The sequence below is a fragment of the Diabrotica virgifera genome, chromosome 1 (assembly GCF_917563875.1).
Source record: "Diabrotica virgifera virgifera chromosome 1, PGI_DIABVI_V3a".
NCBI lineage: Eukaryota > Metazoa > Arthropoda > Insecta > Coleoptera > Chrysomelidae > Diabrotica > Diabrotica virgifera.
The window spans coordinates 280,220,078-280,240,157 of record NC_065443.1 but is presented as its reverse complement, the minus strand read 5'-3'; the positions used below and the strand labels follow the sequence as shown (position 1 = coordinate 280,240,157).

Below are 20,080 nucleotides of genomic sequence, written 5' to 3'. Positions count from 1 at the left end.
CGCATTGGAAAACCCTTAGGCTACGGCTCCACGGGCTGGAAATTGACGCTAGCAGTAGCCGCAAAACGAACTTAAGGTTCCGCAGAACGGAATAGGAATCGCCGAACTGTACCGACTACGCACAAGTCCTGTAGTCGGTACAGTTCGGCTATTCCTATTCCGTTCTGCGGAACCTTAAGTTCGTTTTGCGGCTACTGCTAGCGTCAATTTCCAGCCCGTGGAGCCGTAGCCTTATACACCAAAACATATAAAAATCGTGCAAGCCGTTTTCGAGATAATTGAGGGTTTCCATACATAAAACTCACTCTGTATAAAGGTATAACCCTTTTGAATATACACTGTGTTTCAACGAAAATTTGACCCCTCCAGAAACTCAGAAACCAAGAGTTTCTTCAAAATTAAAAAAAAAACACGTCAATTTATACTGTCAACAAATTCATGCCTTCAGATGTAATCCCCTAATGCCCCGCATAAACCCCCAGTTTTTTAAATAGCTAGTGTGGTCGAGTGACACATCATTTGAAAAGTATTTTTGAAGTTATACTTCTTTAGGCGCGATTGAGAGTAAAATTGCATAATACTGCGCGCATTCGCACACAGACAGTATGACGTTTAGTTGCTAAATCTTTCAAGTTATGTATAAACATCAGTGCAAGAAAAGTTGTGAAAAGAATATATTAGTGTTTTTAGTAAATATATTTATTATAATTTTTGTGTCTTTGGATTTGTCTTCCTAAGGAGAAAGATGAGTATTATTAAAACATTTTTATTGTATATTTATTATACTTCACCTTGTCTGTTTGTTACCGTGAATTGTCATTAGGTACGTCCGAACTGATACACAGTCCTCGTAGCGTATTTGGTATAGAATTCGGCCAAAGATCGAGGGGTCTTGAGTTCGAATCCGGAGCAATCCTATACTTTTTTTTTTTTTATTTTTTTGAAAGCGGTAATAGGTCTGGATCCAGCGTATGAAAAAAAAAGTTGATTAATAGCAAGCTGAAAATTTGTTAATAGCTTAAGGGTGTCTAGTCGGATAAACTTTGATATATGGGAACACTGGAACAGGGACAGTTTTAATTGTGGAACAGGTTAAAAATTTGGAACGGTCAGACCACGAAAACGGCACATGTATTTTGTCCGACAGAATAGACTAAGGGCCGGTTGTTCGAACGCTAATCAACATTGATCACTATCAAATACTTAATTACTGCCACAACTGTCAATGTCAACTTAGGTTGGGTTGACGAAAACATAATTATTGATGACAATTATAAAATTAGTTAATTAATTATGTTAATATTTGTTATGTTAATTGACTAACTAATCTCATAATTATAATTAACTATGTTTTCAGCAACCCAACCAAAGTTGACATTGACAGTTGTGACAGTAATTAAATATTTGATAGTGATCAATGTTGATTAGCGTTCGAACAACCGGCCCTTAAACTCTCCGAACAGAGATTAAACTCTCATGCAAAAATCAGACTGCTATTTATCACCCGTCATAATTCCTGTCGTTTGACATATTCTACATGTTCCACTCATTAAAACGCCCATTTGGTGATAAATAGCAGTCTGATTTTTGCATGAGAGTTTAATCTCTGTTCTGTCGGACAAAATACATGTGGCGTTTTCGTGGTCTGACCGTTCCAAATTTTTAACCTGTTCCACAATTAAAACTTCCCCTGTTCCAGTGTTCCCATATATCAAAGTTTGTCCGACTAGACACCCTTAAGCTATTAACAAATTTTCAGCTTGCTATTAATCAACTCTATTTTCATACGCGGGATCCACACCTATAAGCTCAAAATTAGTTTGGTGTTTAAAAAAAATTAAAACAAACTGTTTGAAGTATATTTATTTTTAAGAAATCATATAATAGAAGAATAACTTCTTACGTGCGTACAAAGTACACACATATTCTTTTTTTTTTCTCTACACGACACTATTTTTTTTTTAATTTGCGGAATAACTTTGAAGATAATTTTGGATTTAATTAATTTATTGGTTGAACGTCATTAATAACAAAAAATATACAATTTTATGAAATTAACCAATTAAATGTTCGAAGTAACCTCCTCTGACCTCCATACAATAGTCTATTTTCAAAGCCTCTTCGTATATTTGCAAACACCTCAATATTATTATATTGAGATTGGATATTCAATCAATAAATTAGTTAAATCCAAAATTATCTTCAAAGTTATTAGTTATTACGTAAATTAAACAAATAGGTTGTCGTGTAAAGAAAAAAAAAGAATGTGTGTGTACTTTGTACTCACGTAAGAAGTTATACTTCTAGTATATGATTTCAACAAAATAATAGTTATTTATGAAACAATTCGTGAAGTATGCTTTTCGCGACGCGATGTTTAGAGCACGAGCGACAGCGGAGCGAGTGCTATACATCACGTAAGTTCGCAAAAAGTACTTCACGCACAGTTTCATACAATATTTTATCTACGATAAACCGTAACTCGATAAAAAAACCGTAACTCTTCGTCACTGGAATTTATTTCTAATCTACAAGTTTTAGAACTTTGACATTTAAAAATTCTAACTTCTTTCAAACCACAAAATAATCAAAACTTTTGTTGTAATTTCTTGTTCACATGTCATCACCATGACAACGTGAAAGTTAAGGATATTTGATTATATGAAAGTGTGCGAAAAAGTAAATCCCATTTAAAATACATTGTTACTTCACGCACTGCTATCTATAATGACAGTTTTCACAAACTAAAAACTTACACATAATATGAGATAGAGTAGATAAATATACTTTAAACAGTTTATTTTTATTTTATTTAAATATTAAACTAATTTTAATGCTTACCACTTTCCAAAAATAAAAAAAAAAGAATAGGAATGGTCCGGATTTGAACCTAAGACTTCTCGATCTCTAGCCGAATGCTATACCAATAACGCTACGACGTCGCTGTTTTGATAGTCTCGGACATAATGACAATTCACGGTAACAAACAGACGAAGTGAAGTGTAATAAAAATAAATATAAATGTTTTAATAATACTTATCTTATTCCCGAGGAAGACAAATCCAAAGACACAAAAATTCTAATAAATATATTTAGAAATTTATAGAAACACTAATATATTCTTTTCACACCTTTTTTTGCACTGATATATTTATACATAACTTGAAAGATTTAGCAACTAACGCCATACTGTCTGTGTGCGCATGCGCGCAGAATAATAAAAATTCACTCCCAATCGCGCTTAAAGAAGTATAACTTCAAAGATTATCTTTCAAATGATGTGACACTCGATCACACTTAAAAAAACTGAGGGTTGATGCGGGGCAGTAGAGGGTTACATTTGAGGGCATGATTTTTACATGAAAATTCGTCCCCCTCCCAGTATAAATTGACGTGTTTTTTTAAATGTTGAAGAAACTCTTGGTTTCTGAGTTTCTGAGGGATCAAATTTTCGTTGGAACGCAGTGTATACAGGGTGTTTCATTAATAATTGTCCATATAGTAACTGGAGAAACCTTAGCACCAAATACGAAGATTTAACCTAAAACACTTAAATAAAATGTGGTTCCTTACTGAGTTACAGGGTGTTTTATCTACAAATTTAAAAATTATTTTTGCTCAGCATTTTAAAACTATTCGACGTATCCTTTTATTACTTGGCATAAAGTGTGACTACTAGACACTTTACTAAATTATGATAAACAAACGTTTCTAGCTACTACCAGAGGCGTACGACAGGGGATGGTGGATGGTTGACCCTTCTCAAATTCTACGCCACTGGAGGAATTACTATTTTAGTGCCAGTTTTAGATTCCCCAATACTTTCTACGTAAATAATATACACTTCATTGGTAACGATAAAGTCATTAGTTTTAGAGATATTTGAAGTTAAACATGAAACGGCACAATTATTTTGATTAATTTATGATATGATTCATATGATTAAAATTTAAAAATTATTTGTACCCAGTACTTTAAAACTATTTGACGTATCCTTATCATACTTGGCAGAAAGTGTAGGTACTGTGCACCCTACTAAATTAAGATAAATAAACGTTTCTAGCTACTACCAGAGGCGTACGACAGGGGATAGTGTCTAGTTGACCCTTTCCAAATTCTGCACTGACGAAATTGCTATTTTAGTGTAATTTTTTGATTTTGCAATACTTTTTATGTATACTTTTTATGTTATACTCTTCATTCGTAACGATAAAATGATTAGTTTTCGAAATATTTGAAATTAAAAATGAAGCGACACAATACACTGATCAAAATAACCGTGTCGTTTCACTTTTAACTTCAAAGATCTCGAAAACTAATGACTTTATCGTTACGAATGAAGAGTATATTATTTTCATAGAAAGTAGTGGAGAATCCAAAAATGGAACTAAAATAGCAATTTCGCCAGTGGCGGAGAATTTGGAAAGGGTCAACCATTCACTTTCCCCCGTTGTACGCCTCTGGTAAAAGCCAGGAACGTTTGTTTAACATAATTTAGTAGCTTGTACAGTACCTATACTTCCTGCCAAGTATGAAAAGGATATGTCGAATAGTTTTAAAATGCTGAGCAAAAATAATATTTAAATTTTTAGATAAAACACCCTGTAACTCAGTAAGGAACGACATTTTATTTATGTGTTTTAGGTTAAATCTTCGTATTTTATGCTAAGGTTTCTCCAGTTACTATATGGACAATTATTAATGAAACACCCTGTATAATGGGAGTGTATAATAAACTCATAAAATTGTAACTATACAGTGAGGACGTTTGAGTTGGAATAAATTCATTATCTCGAGAAGGGGCCAATTTGGAGAGATATCCTGAGACAGGTCGATTTTAATTTTTAAATTATGACTTTGTGGCATATATGTCATACTAGTGACGTCATCCATCTGGGCGTGATGACGTAATCAATGATATTTTTAAATGAGAGTAGGGGTTGTGTGATAGCTCATTTAAAAGGGTATTTAATTATCTATTTAGTAACATAAACGTTACCATAATTATTTATACAAGGTGTCCAAAATTTTTTTTGAATTAAATTAATTGAGACAAAAAGAAGAATGTATGTAATTAATTTATTTCAAAATACATTTGAGTGCTGTCAGAAAACAGAAAGAAATGTTTATTTGACAAATAAACATTGTTTTTCGCTTAAACTCAATGTTAAAACTGCCACCCATCTGTCTCTTGGCAGTTTGAACATGAATTTAAGAGGATCGGTACGTATTTTCGGCTGCAATGCTATTCAAATGGGGATTCATTTTTTTCAAATCCTGAGAAAACTAATAAGTATTTTTGAAAAATTTAAACGCAGAATGAAAGATTACGTTATTGGCGAGGGCCGAAAGTCCCTGAGAACTTCTATAATGTTTATTTTAATAAGTTACAGGGGTGAAAAAACTAAGAGAAAATTTAGTGTGATTTTTAATTTCAAATATCTCATTCAAAATAAACTTTTTATTTATTCTAAGGGACTTTCGGCCCTCGGTAATAATTTAGTCTTTCATTCTGCGTTTAAATTTTTCAAAAATATTTATTGGTTTTTTCAGGATTTGAAAAAAATGAACACAATGCCGTGGTAATATTTTGCAAATCTGTCTTTGTCTTACAACGCACTCAACCGAATATAATATTGTCAGCATATATTGTCAGTCAGACACTGACAATTAGTGACAATTTTAAATATTTGACATTGCATCGGGAATATTTTGAGAAATTGATTAAATATTATTGATATATAGTGTATTTGATAAATAATTGATTTAAGACGTGAACTTAATAAAAAGTTATTTATTGTGTATTATTTGTGGAAGATCCAAGCAGAGAATACATCAGATATATATCCTGTGATCCAAGTATTTTGTTGTTAGAGATGTTCAAAATTGTAAGCGTTCCAAAATAACAACATATTATTAAAAAAATCACTTTAACACTTTTCCTCTTTTCTCGATTGATTATTAGTTTTTGTTGTACAAATAAATTAATGCAATCACTGAAAACATAGTTAGTGAAAAAATTATCACGTTTATTAACTGAATTAATAATTTGCAATTATAAAAATAACAGTTATCCAAGAACATTCAAAAGCCATCTCTTTAAATTAATTATGACATTTTCAAGTAGAATGACATTCTAGTAATATTTACATATCCACACCAGTGTGAATTTTACTACACGTAATTTGCCGTGTAAAGACAGAAAAAGTAGGGATACACGTAAAATATTTGCGAATTATGTACCCATAGCCTTAAGCGAAAAGCAATGTTTATTTGTGATATAAACATTATTACCTGTTTTTCTGACAGCAGTAAAATGAATTTTAAATTAAATAAGTTGCTTACATTCTTCTTTTTGTGTAAATTAAATTAATAAAAAAAATATTTTTTTGTACACCCCGTAAAAAAAATTATGTTAATGTTTATATTACTGAATAGAGAATTAAACATCCTTTCAAATGAGCTATCACACAACCCCTACTCTCATTTAAAAAAATCATCGATTACATTATCACGTCCAGATGGATGACGTCACTAGTATGACATTTATGCCAAATAGTCATAATTTAAAATTAAAAATTGACCTATCACAGGATTTTTCTCCAAATTCACCCATTCTCGAGATAATGAATTTATTCCAACTCAAACGTCCTCACTGTACATATTTATTCAAAATATATTTATAATTATATATAAACATATTTCTATGGCTTGGTTCTAAAAGGGCCAATGTCAATATTTCACTTTTTTGTACAGCTTTATTTAAAATTTAATATTGACAAACAAAACGCAAAAGAATTGACATTGGCCATTTTAACACAAAGTTACATACTGTGACTTGATGTTATAATGGCCAATGTCAATTTTTTGCGTTTTGTTTTGTCAATTTTAAACAAAGCTGTAAAAAAAAGTGAAATATTGACATTGGCCCTTTTAGAACCAAGCCGCAGATTTATTCTAAATATATTCACTGTATATTCAAAATATATTTATAATTTAAGTTGTTAGGATTTAACATATTATAGTAAATAATTGTATTATATTCGCACCATTTCAATTTTTGAATATTAAGGCGGCCACTCACGGTACTGCGGCGTCGTTCAATTTTGTCGAATTCGACTAATTAACAAAAATTTTGACCGTGTGTGACCGTGCATCCAACAAAATCGTTACAATTTTACCAGAGAGAAACTGGCCTGTCTGCTGCAGTAAGTAGAATTGATATATTGGCTATGAGCACGTGTGCTTGGTTGTATAGTAATTTCCAGCTACTTCTAGTTTGAGAACATGAACATGAGAGAGACAGAGAATTTGTCAGGTAAAATTTGCTACAACTACAACGTACCTGACTAGAAAGATGGCGATTATCTTCCCTCCTTTACCTGATTATCTTTCATCTCATCCTGGCGCCATTAAATTTGCTTCATGGCGATTCCATCAGTGTTGACAGTTCGTTGGTTTAAACATTGTACTTATGTAGTAAATAATAGATATTCAGGGGCGGATCGTGATAGTACAAGATGGTGAGGCACACTACACTTGAGGAATATTATTATTATGGTTAGCTTTTCTTTGATAGCCGGATAGTCGATTTTTTGAAGCCATAACGTCACAGAACGGCACCGTATTTATTTTAAGGCTTGCCAACGATATTAAATAACAATTTTATTCGCAAAAGGATAGCCACGAAAGTTCTAAGTCTCTAACAGGTTCATACTCATAGTAGCTGCTTTTTTAGCTAAAAATAATTAATATTATACCACATATCAAAACAGTATGAATTAGATGTTTCGTCCTTCCTTGGTCTCATCAGCGTTGTATAGCCATATTAAGCAAAATTTACATTATATACTACATGACAACAACGGACAACTGATTCCGTTGGCGTAACCAGGGGGGTTTGGGGGTTATAAGCCTTAACCATACGCTTAACATTCTCCGTAATTCCATACCCCCAGAGACCCGTCCTCCCCCTTAGGATCATCCTGGTTACGCCATTGACTGATTTTGTTATTATTAATCACTTGCCAAAATGAAATTATTGTACGCAAACAATAGGGCTTTTCATCGATTGTCATTTGTTTCGAGCTTCTGTCATGTTTCACATAATATTAATATATCTACGTCATACGTCTTTGGTTTGTATCATTGGTATATAACAATAACGTATGACGTAGATATATTAATATTATGTGACACATGACAGAAGCTCGAAACAAATGACTGTGAATGAAAAGCCCTATATAATATATACCTACAAACACGTGATAATTTCATTTTAGAACCAATCTTATATTGTGAACGTATTGAATATACGGAAATACAAAAAAGCAAATAAGTTAAATTTTATTTTTTTAGTTTTTTATTTTTTTCTTAAACAGCGTGCTTAAAAGTAAATGAATTATTATGAAAGAAATCATAATTTCTAATTTTTTTATTAATTTATTTATTTAATTGACATTGTCAAATGGCATACAGCCTGTCACAGCATGATAACATATTAGGTTTGTTCTAGCAAACAGTCAAACTAGTCAGAAACCGTCAGCAAACAGTTGGTCAGTGAGAGAACATAATACAGTCACCAGTGCTATCCCCTCTACTCGCGCTGGTCGACTATTCGCTGATGGTTTCAAACCGTTTGAAACTGATGCTAGAACAAACCTTATAACCATCTAATTATACTAATAGTAAGTCGTAATGAAGGCTATGCACACGTAACTAGAACAAACTGTTCTAACAGACTACCTATCTAATTTCCTACCTGGGCTAGTGTACATCGGCACTAGTTACTTCAAACAGGGTTAAAGATGTAAATGGCGCCGGAACTGTCCGAAAGGATCTCCCCGGCAAAAATGCCATACGATATTATTATTATTACCTACCTAAAACTGCAAAAAACGCTAGAGGCATATTTTTGCCTGTCTCTGAAATGATACTTAATCCCGGTTCCAAAAATTATTCTCAGTTTAAATTTTATTGTTGCCGGCCGATATCCGTAATATGCTAGACAAGGCACCATAAGAGGCACGCATCTACGGTGCCTCTGCTATATAATTTGAGAATGAGACGCATAAATACTCCCACGTAGAGTAGGTACCGGTGTGTTTATGAAGAACCTTTAACTACAAAGATACGGGGTCAGGGCCGTACCTATTTTTATTTTTTATCGTAAAAATAAAGTTATTAAGTTTTATAATAAAAATTAAGTTATTTAGCAAATTTCAAAAAGTTAAATTGTATTTAAAGAATTGATGATGAAATAACGAAATAACGTAAATAGTCGATTGATATAGTGGTGAGGCACTGCCTCACAAGACCAGCCGCCACTGTAGATATTCTAGTCTGATAATAGTTTAATATTATGAGCAGAGCGAGCGTAGCGAGCGAAACGAATAGCAGACGAGTTCGATAAAGAGTCTTTACTGACGCGGTGCATACAAAATTTTATCGCTAACAATTTTTTAATAATTGTTTTAACACTTACTTACAATTTACAATTTAAGAATTTTTTAATTTTAGACGTAATAAAAATTTCATGACAGTGATGACAGATGACTTTTGTATGATGGGCGCTTTCGATTTTTAATCGATAGTTATCAATATTGAATACTTAATTACTAAATCGGTAGTTTTGATTTATTTTATATGAATATAATTACAAAATACTACATAATTTCACTTTTTGACATAGATTTAATTAACACGTTGTGCAAATTTATAAGCAAGTGTTGTGACTGTGTTTTACAATGTAGAAAAGGAAATTAGTGAATTTCTTTTAGCGCTTATAGTTTATGGAAACAATGGTTTTTTTTTTTAAATTTTGAACGTCGTGTCACATTTCATATGCATCTGTAGATCTATCGATTTTCTGTCACAACTCGTTATTTTAAAAATGTCGTCTATAGACGTTGTGTCACATTACATCAATATAAATTAGACGTCTATAGACGTTTTGTCCGTCAACGTGTTAACAATGTCGTAAATTGTGTACCATATTTTCAATAATTAAAGTAAATAAATTTTAAGTTAGCTGAAATAAATAATCGATTACTGCCATCGACCACTTACATTCAATCTCGATTGATCGCGGCAGGTAAAGTAAAATTCGTCTTTCACTACAATAAAGTGTTACTTTACTGCCACAAATGAGTACAATAATGAATGACTTTAGTAACGGTTGGCGATAAAATTAATTATTAAAATTCAGTACTACAAGTAAAATACAATTAGTTAAATTCACTTTAATAATAATTGCATATCATGTCAATATTGTGGAGCAACATATATAATTTACAGTAGACAGGTATGAAATATACGTCAATTTGACAATTTCAATTAACAATATAAATTATTTAGTTACAATATTTCTCCGCGACTCGCGCACGATCGTTTCTCGCACACAGCGAATAAATACGTTTTCATATGTAAATGTATAAAACCGATACTATGTATTAGTTTTCACATTATGTGATGCTTGCAGTGTGTGTTTTCATGTGTTCTTTTAATGGAGTGGTTGTTGATAATAGCCCGATGCAGTTTTTACATGCAAAAGGTCTTTTTCCAGTATGCCTTGTCATGTAAACTTGTAATTGAGCATTTTGTGTCAACTGGAGATGAACTAACGGAAGCGATCCAGATTCTACGAGGCGTTAGACAAGGATGTATACTTTCACCTATATTATTTAACCTATATTCAAAGGAAATATTTAGTGAAGCCTTGGAAAATTGCGAACATGGAGTACTCCTAAATGAAGAACGCCTAAACAACAATCCGCTATGCAGACGACACCGTTATTTTTGCAGAAAGTTTGAACAGTTTACAGCAACTAATAAACTAAGTGAAAGATTTGGACTACAAGTAAATATATCAAAAACTAAATTTATGGTCATCAGCAAAAATAAAATTAGAGACGCCCAACTGCTTATCAAGAATACACCAGTGGATCGAGTAAAAGAGTATACCCATCTTGGAACAGTAAACGAACAATGGGATCACTCATAAGAAATAAAATGTAGAATATGTAGAGAAGGCTAGGAGTGCATTCAATAACATGGCCAAACTCTTTAAAAGCCACAACTTTAATCTGGAGATAAAAGTAAGGCTCCTACGATGTTATATCCTCTCAATATTATATTACGTAGTTGAATCTTATGCACTCACTGAAGTGATGGAGAAAAAACTTGAAGCCTTCGAGATGTGGCTATACAGGCGAATAATAAGGGTATCATGGAAGGACAAGATAACCAACGAGACCGTATTACGAAGAATGGGGAAAAAAAGAGAGGTGATGTATACTATTAAAAGGAGAAAGTTACAATATCTCGGACACATAATGAGAAACGGGACTAAATACAGATTACTGAAAGTAATCCTTCAAGGCAAAGTATTCGGAAAGCGAAGAATTGGGAGAAGAAGAATATCATGGTTAAAGAACCTGAGGAAATGGTTCTCCACAACAACTAATCTATTTAAAGAATCAGTTAATAAAATAATTATAGCCAGAATGATCGCCAATATTCGAAACGAATAGTCACCAAAAGAAGAAGAAGGTTTAGGTATTATTTCACATCCAAATGGATTTTTACCAGTCTGCACCACTAAGTGTCTTTTTAAGTTTGCACTTCGTGTAAACTGTTTTGTGCATATTTCACATCTAAATGGTTTTTGGTTCAGTATGCACCACCATATGCCTTTTTAAGTGAGGACGTCTTGAAAACTGTTTTGTGCATATTTCACACGCAAAAGGTTTTTCCCCAGTATGTACTGTCATATGTATTTTTAACGCGTGATTTGTTACAAACTGTTTGGTGCAAATTTCACATTCAAATGGTTTTTCACCACTGTGAATTCTCAAATGTTTTTTTAAAACCGAACTTCGTGAAAACTGTTTGGTGCAAATTTCACACGAAAATGGTTTTTCACGAGTATGCACCGCCATGTGCCTTTTTAACTCAATATGTGTTACAAACGGTTTTGTGCATATTTCACATCCAAACGGTTTTTGACCAGTGTTGTGCTTTCTCATGATATGAACTTTTAAGGAAATACTTTGTGAAAACTGTTTTGTGCATATTTCACATCTAAAGGATCTTTCACCAGTATGCACCGTCATATGCAATTTTAAACCACTATGTGCAACAAACTGTTTTGTGCATATTTCACATTCAAATGGTTTTTCACCAGTGTGACTTCTCATCATATGAACTTTTAAGTGAGAACTTTGTAAAAACTGTTTTGTGCATATTTCACATCTAAATGGTTTTTCACCAGTATGCACCGCCATATGCCTTTTTAACTCAATATGTGTTACAAACTGTTTTGTGCACATTTCACATCCAAACGGTTTTTGACCAGTGTTGTGCGTTCTCATTATATGAACTTTTAAGGAAATACTTTTTGAAAACTGTTTTGTGCATATTTCACAGCTAAATGGTCTTTCACCAGTGTGCACCGTCATATGCAATTTTAACTCATTATGTGTAACAAACTGTTTTGTGCATATTTCACATCCAAATGGTTTTTCATCAGTGTGAATTCTCAACATATGATCTTTTAAGTAGTTTCTTCTTGAAAACTGTTTTTTGCATATTTCACATCCAAATGGTTTTTCCCCACTGTGAATGCTCAAATGTTTTTTTAAAACCGAACTTCGTGAAAACTGTTTGGGGCAAATTTCACACGAAAATGGTTTTTCACCAGTATGCACTGCCATGTGCCTTTTTAGCTCATTATGTACTACAAACTGTTTTGTGCACATTTCACATCCAAACGGTTTTTGACCAGTGTTGTGCTTTCTCATTATATGAACTTTTAAGGAAATACTTCGTGAGAACTGTTTTGTGCATATTTCACATATAAATGGTCTTTCACCAGTATGCACCGTCATATGCAATTTTAACTCATTATGTGTAACAAACTGTTTTGTGCATATTTCACATCCAAATGGTTTTTCACCAGTGTTGTGTCTTCTCATCATATGAATTTTCAAGTAAGAACTTTGTGAAAACTGTTTTGTGCATATTTCACATCCAAATAATTTTTTTGCAGTGTGAACTATCAAATGTCTTCTAAAATTTTTCTTTTCAGACGCAAAAGGCTTTTCAACAATCGTCACTTTCCTAACGTCAGTTGTACATTGGTTCAATTGGTTATTTATAAGATGATTTTTTAATTCGTTATTTTCGTCAGTTAGTGTATCTTCACATTTGAAACCTAAAATCATAGTTATCTATTAAAATAGCAACAAAACGATAAACACAACAATAGTAATTTGGAAGATAAGAATACGATAAGAAAGTAAACATGGAAATTGTGATTATTTCTAGCATTTTCCGATGTTCAACAGTCACTCTTAGCAGAATCCGCGTGAGAATCTTCACTTTTTGTATAATTTGTATTTTGAGAATGATCTCCAAATTAGAAATCGAAACGACATAATCAATGCATTTTAAAGTAAAATTGTAGTTAATTCATCACAACCCAACTGAAGACAAATTTATCTATTATTAATAGATAATTGGCACTCAACTCTTCAATATCAATCATTCGCGTTGACTGGCGATACGTCATCACTTTACTCAAATTATCCAGAACGCCTTCTATGGTATTCCGAAGCAGTTGGGGGAAAAATATTGGTTGTTGAAATTACAGATTTTATATACCTACTTTGTTGTTTATTGCTTTTGTTTACATGATTTATAATTATTATTAGTATTATTCTTGAAATATAAGAAAAACGATAGATTTTATATAGTTCTTTGTTTATTTGCTTTACTTTACATTATTTATAATTTATAATTACTATTATTTATTATATAGCACCATTTATCAACCCCTCTACTATCACGTTATTTTCCTTATTTTATTGATCGAGAATAGGGATGTCCGGAAAATAAATACATGTATTTGTTTTTGGAGGAACAGCTGCGGACTTAAGAAGAACAGTGTTTTCATTCCGGACGCTCATGTATTGATAATATCTTTTCTATAAAACAGCTCAAAGAAAAAAAAAACAACAGCGTTCAACGCTGAATTGCACATTGTATTCGTGTACCTCCGAAAGGCCTATGATAGTTTCCCAGTCAATAACCTGTGGAAAGCAATGGAAAATCATGCAGATAACATCTACATAAATGAAGTCACTACGAAAACAATGAATGTATAGTTAAAGTCGGACAAAACTACTCGGAACCGTTTACAAGTCGATAAAAATGCAAATATTTTTTTTTAAACCTTAAATATGCTCTGCTGAAAAGTAGTCATTTCTGAGATACAAATGTGTGTCCCTAAGCCGATGAAATTATCAACTGATTCACGTGTTTACGTCACAGTAGTAAAATAGAACTGGAAATGCAACAGACCACGCTGCCAAACATACGAAACAAATTATCAAATCCACTATTGCCACCTGAAACCACCATTCAGTGCAATAAAATTTATGCCACAAAAATGTAACTCAATAGATAGTATCACAGAAATATAACACCACTCATATTTCTGTGACACTAAAGCCGATGCCGCACTGCAGGATGCTAGATGGTGGCTTGGAGGGTGGATTTTAAAGGTGGATGGTGGAGGGTCGCTGCATCCTGGACGCAGTGAAAGAGTGAAATGAAGTCAGAAGTCAGTATCCAACTGACTGCTGAGGAATCGTTTGTTTCATTTGTTACATTACATTTGGTTGGTTTTTTAGCATATCGTCATATTAGAGGTAAAACTCACTCAGTAAACTTTTCAGAAAGTAGAGAAAAATCGACCTTTTCTATTTATTTAGATTAATTAGCAAATTCTTAATTTGATTGATTATCCAATTATTTTATTTATTGCCTATGTAAAGACATAACTAAATTCCAATTAAATTTTCCAATCAATTTTATTATCAGGGCTAATTTTGTATTTGATTCAATACCTGTAATCTGTGGATTCTAGTATTTCTAGTTGCTTACTTCTTCCAGGGTAGAAACAGGGAAATTGACAACACTCAAATTCATATAAATGTAACCTATTGTTTTTATCAAATGCCGTGTACATATGATTCAAAAAGATTAAAATTTAACTTTGTTGCAACAATTCCTAACTTAATAAATTAAAACTCTAACTCTGATATCTCCTTGTTTTGACAAAATTATTTATTTAATTAATTTATTTCCTCATACTAAATTGAATGAATTTTACTTTTCTTCTTTTGAATTGATTTCTCAAATTTGAAATGACTAACTGCGTTACAAAAAAAATTGTTCAATAAACAAGTAAACAAATATGGTCTTGATATAAATAACTTTTCTCCATTCAGACAAATGATTTGACTAACCTTTTATTCTTCACTCCCTCGTTTTCTGGATTGCGCTGTCCTTGATTCTCTCAACACGTTCTCTCTGGTTGTTGCGAAAAAGTCCCCCTCCTCAAAACTGCTTCCAAGAAAAACACACAGGACTTACTCTAATATCTCGTGCACAAACTATTCTAGCTACAAACTATTCAGCTACTCGTTCTAGACAAAACAAAGGAATCTCCCTCGGACCAGGAAAATTAACTCTTCAACCGGTCGACGATTTGGTTTCAACTTGACTCTGCTCGCAAAGGCTGATCACACCACTCTACACTGATTATACACTTTTAAAACTCGACTGCTTTCTTCCGATGTCAATTACACAGTGTCCGTATTTTTCTCTCAAATCCATACTCTCACATCCATTATCCCTTCTCCCCATATTTTTCGTCCACTCAACAACAACCTCTCTCAAACCACTTATTTCTTAAGAAACCCAATATTCTTCCACATAACTTTTCTAATTTACCAAATTCAAGGAAAATCATAATTAGTTATTTTCTACTTTCTACTCTTACAACTAAAATAATACCGTTTGTATACCACATTAAAATACCTTCCCGGAAGGATCTTAAAAACGTTATTGTCCCGTCAACGCTCTCTCCACTTTCTAATCACCGAAATGTTTTGTTAATGTCCAGTCAATTTCGTCGAATAATTATCACTAATCGTTTTAATTTTTCCGAAACACTTGTTTACTAGTAAAATTAAATTCTAAACAAATTTGGCCATATACAGGGTGATGAAAAACTATCATTTCATGGTCATTGATATAAACTTAATTTTTTTAAATTTCCTTAAAAAAAACAATTCCACAACAATACATTTTGCATACTGTATACTATATACTACCCACATCGGCGTACGTTTAACTTTATGTTTTGACTTAATTTGTTTGAAAATGAATCGTGACGCACAGTGGTGTACTGAGCATGGTTCCGCGGAACCAGGGGCCTGATTCTAATTCATTTCGACAGTCGCAATTTCATTTCGACACCGCCATGACAGCCGGAGAGTATAGCGATTCTTGGGGATATTAACCTTATCATGTTGAGACTGCTCAGAATTTGGGTTGGCGCTTCGGTTTCTTGGATTTTGTTGATAGTCTGGGAAAATTATCGAAAAAATACCATTTTTGGGAAAAATTATTTACCAGCTATTTTATTGCTAAAATCGAATCTTAAGATTGCATATATTAGTAATATGGGGTATGACAAGTCCGCAGAAAGTGTGTTATTTTATTTATAAACAAATTAGCACTCCTAAATCTTCTTTTTTTTTTCAATTAGTGGTCTGTAACTCCTATAATTTTTCCTTTGAGCCAAAAACACTCAAATAAAAATTCACCGTAATTTAGTTCTGCACAAAGTTATTTTTTTTCCGATTTCCTTCAACAAAAATTTTACTCAGAAAATCCGAGTTTTCCCAAAAAATCTGCCATTTTCAATTAAAATTTTAGGGAAGTACCTAATTATTTATCAATAATTAAATAATTGAAGACATGAAAGATTTATTATAGTAGATTATACAGAGGGGCTAAATTATGGAATAAATTCATTTCTTTAAAACGGACGATTTTGGAGCAAAATCCCGAAAGAGGTCGATTTTTATTTTTAAATTACAATTTTTTGGCATATATTTCATACTAGTGACGTCATCCATCTGAGCGTGATGACGTAATCGATAATTTTGTTAATGGGAATAGGGGTCGTGTGGTAGGTCATTTGAAAGGGCGTTTAATTCTCTATTCAGTAATATAAACATTAATATCATTAGGTATTTATACAGGGTTGCCAAAAAAAATTTTGAATTAAATTAATTGGCGCAAAAAGAAGAATGTATGTAATTTATTTAACTCAAAATACATTGTACTGCTGTCAGAAAATAGAAAAAAAGGTTTATTTCACAAATAAACATTTCTTTTCGCTTAAATTAAATCACAAACAGCCTCCCTCCTACCTATCGGCAGTTTGAACTTTTAATTTAAGCTAAAAGCAATGTTTATTTGCAAAATAAACATTTTTTTCTATTTTCTGACAGCAATAGAATGTATTTTGAGTTAAATAAATTACATGCATTCTTCTTCTTGCGTCAATTAATTTAATTCAAACATTTTTTGGCCTCCCTGTATAAATAATGATATTAATGTTTATAATACTGAATAGAGCATTGAACGCCTTTGTAAATGAGATACAACACGAACCCATATTCCTATTTAAAAAAATAATTACGTCATCACGCTCGGATGGATGACGTCACTAGTTTGAAATATATGCCAAGAAATTTAATTTAAAAATAAAAATCGACCTGTTTCGGGATTTTTCTCTAAAATCGTCCATTTTAGAGAAAATGAATTTATTCCATAATTTAGCCCCTCTCTGTATATCAGGAGACCGGCGACAATCTAACCAATAGTTTAGCAATAATTAAAATGTTAATTAAAAAATTTCGGTCGAAATAATAACCAGAAAGATTATGATACACCAGAATAACTATGATTTTCATATAAAAAAGCACTATACCTATTCAACGTACCTTACAGGATTGAAATTGGACCATTTGAGCGGTCTCAGGAATGTTATAAAGAAACAATTTTTTGGCTTATAAACAAATAGAACCCCTCAGAAAATATTAGATTAAATTAAATTAAGTTAACGCTGTTGAAAAGAGCACGGCTTCTGTGTCCTTTTCGAAGAAAAACAAATTGAATTGCGAGGAGTGATTCCAGGTATAACCGGTCAAATTTGACCGGCATTTGCGACAGAGTTATAAACAACAGGATTTTAATCTTTGAACCATTAGATACCTTTTAATTCCGGTCCTCTTTGTACATACAAATTTTCATATCTTCAAGACACTCATAACAAAAAAGATTTATGTCACTGTCACCAAATTATTTAATTATTGATAAATAATTACTTCCCTCAAATTTTAGTTGAAAATTAAAGATTTTGTTTGGAAAACCCGAATTTTCCGAAGAAAATTTCCGTCGAAGGAAATTGGAATAAATTATCAATGTGCAGAATTAAATTACTGTCAATTTTTATGTGAGTGTTTTGGTTTAAAGTTAAAATTTTCGGAGTTATAGAGCAATAATAAAAAAAAGATTTCGGAGTGCTAATTTGTTTATAAACAAAATAGCACACTTTCTGTGGACTTTGCACAGCTATATTACTAATATAGGAAATCTTAAGATTTGATTTCAGCATGTCCAGCAATAAAATATCTGGTAATTAATTTTCCTTGTTTTTTACTAATTTTCCCAGATTATTACCTCACATCTTTCATTGAGTTGATGATTCATGTTGTGGACATTCTCAATTATTATATTTCTAATTTAATACTATTCTATCTAATTCCTTAAAACAAGCAAATTTCAATTAAACCCAGCTATATTATAATACCTTTTGATTTAGTTTTCCTTGCAAGAAATAAACAAAACACATCTAAACTAAACCTAACCTCGCTTTTGGCCATTCATTCATCTCCGTGTCAAATAATTTCGACAGTCGCCATATTGAAAGCGACTTGTTTTTGGTCGAAATTTGATTTAGAATCAGGGCCCAGGGCTGGGCACCGCTCTAACACGCTCTTTGCTTTTTTTTTCTAATTTGATGGGGACATTTTGCACTACACAAGTACACAATAGAAAATGTAACTTCTTAATAAATTTTTATTTTTGTGTAGGTACTTATAAATACAAACGAAGAATACCTATTTATAAAAAATTTGAAAACAAAATTTATTAATAGACAGAGGGAAAACATTTGTAAGGTTCTGTACTTGTTTACCTGCTAAAACCGAAGCCCTGGTTTCAACACATGTAAAGAATTACCGCCTGTACGTTCTAACTCAAAAACTTATATTTATATCAGCATGTTTCATGGATTAGTTGTAAACTAGAAAGTTGTAAAAATTTGACAATACAATAAACAAGACAACACAATAAACTCACGACCGACTGTATACGGTAACCACTTTGGGTTTGAATACCTTGATAGTAAAATTATAATACCAATATTTATTTAAACTTTACTCTGATATAATGTTCAATGTTTTAGACGTTTGCTTCCGACCAGAGATATTATTTATAGCATTCCAATTTTTTTGTGTTTGCACGAGCTTCATTATTTTATTTTGATAAAGTCGTTTTTGTTTTTTTTTTAGCAAACTACACTCGGGTGCAAAAAATCGATCCACTGAAAATTTGGTCATTTGTGATGTCTCGAATTTCCTAAACCTGTTGTCCGATTTAAGTGATTTTTTTACCATGGTATAGCCTTATTCATTGACAATATTGCTGTAATAATATTGTTGCTAGACAGGTAAACTGTCATTGTATACCGGGTGTACGAATCAAACTGTGTTTTTTTAAGATCTGATAATATACTGAAATTAAAACTATGGCCTCAGGTTTTCTTAACATTCTGTTTTTAAATTCATTCACTTATGGTTGATAATAAAAAAGTTAGGTACTTTAACAACTGGCCATGTTCGTCATCAGTACAGGGTGTTTCTAAGTAAGCGCGACAAACTTTAAGGCAGGGATGTCAAACTCAATTTTACAGAGGGCCATATATTAAATTCAGAATGTGTCGGCGGGCCAGATTCAAATAAAAAAAAATGTACTGAATTATTATAACATTTTATTTAATAGTATACTTATAATATACGCTTGTTAAAAATCATATCAAAGTTATAAAAGAGGGTAATTATTTTGAGCTCGAGGATCCAGATACCTGACTTCTCTT

At 32.2% G+C, this 20,080-nt stretch overlaps 1 protein-coding gene across 5 annotated transcripts in view; it reads right to left on the bottom strand.

Annotated features, from left to right (window-relative positions):
- The window catches only part of LOC126879116 (gastrula zinc finger protein XlCGF57.1-like), a 95,980-nt gene that overhangs the window by 23,123 nt on the left and 52,777 nt on the right, over positions 1–20,080 (bottom strand). Inside the window, exon 2 of one of the 5 annotated variants that reach the window (XM_050642062.1) lies at positions 10,222–13,213. The exons of the other annotated variants lie outside the window; for them this stretch is intronic. Within the exon in view, the coding sequence (XP_050498019.1) occupies positions 11,655–13,213 (1,559 nt within the window). The 3' untranslated portion in view covers positions 10,222–11,654. Of the gene's footprint in view, positions 1–10,221; positions 13,214–20,080 lie in introns of those variants that run through there. 5 annotated transcript variants of the gene reach the window in all.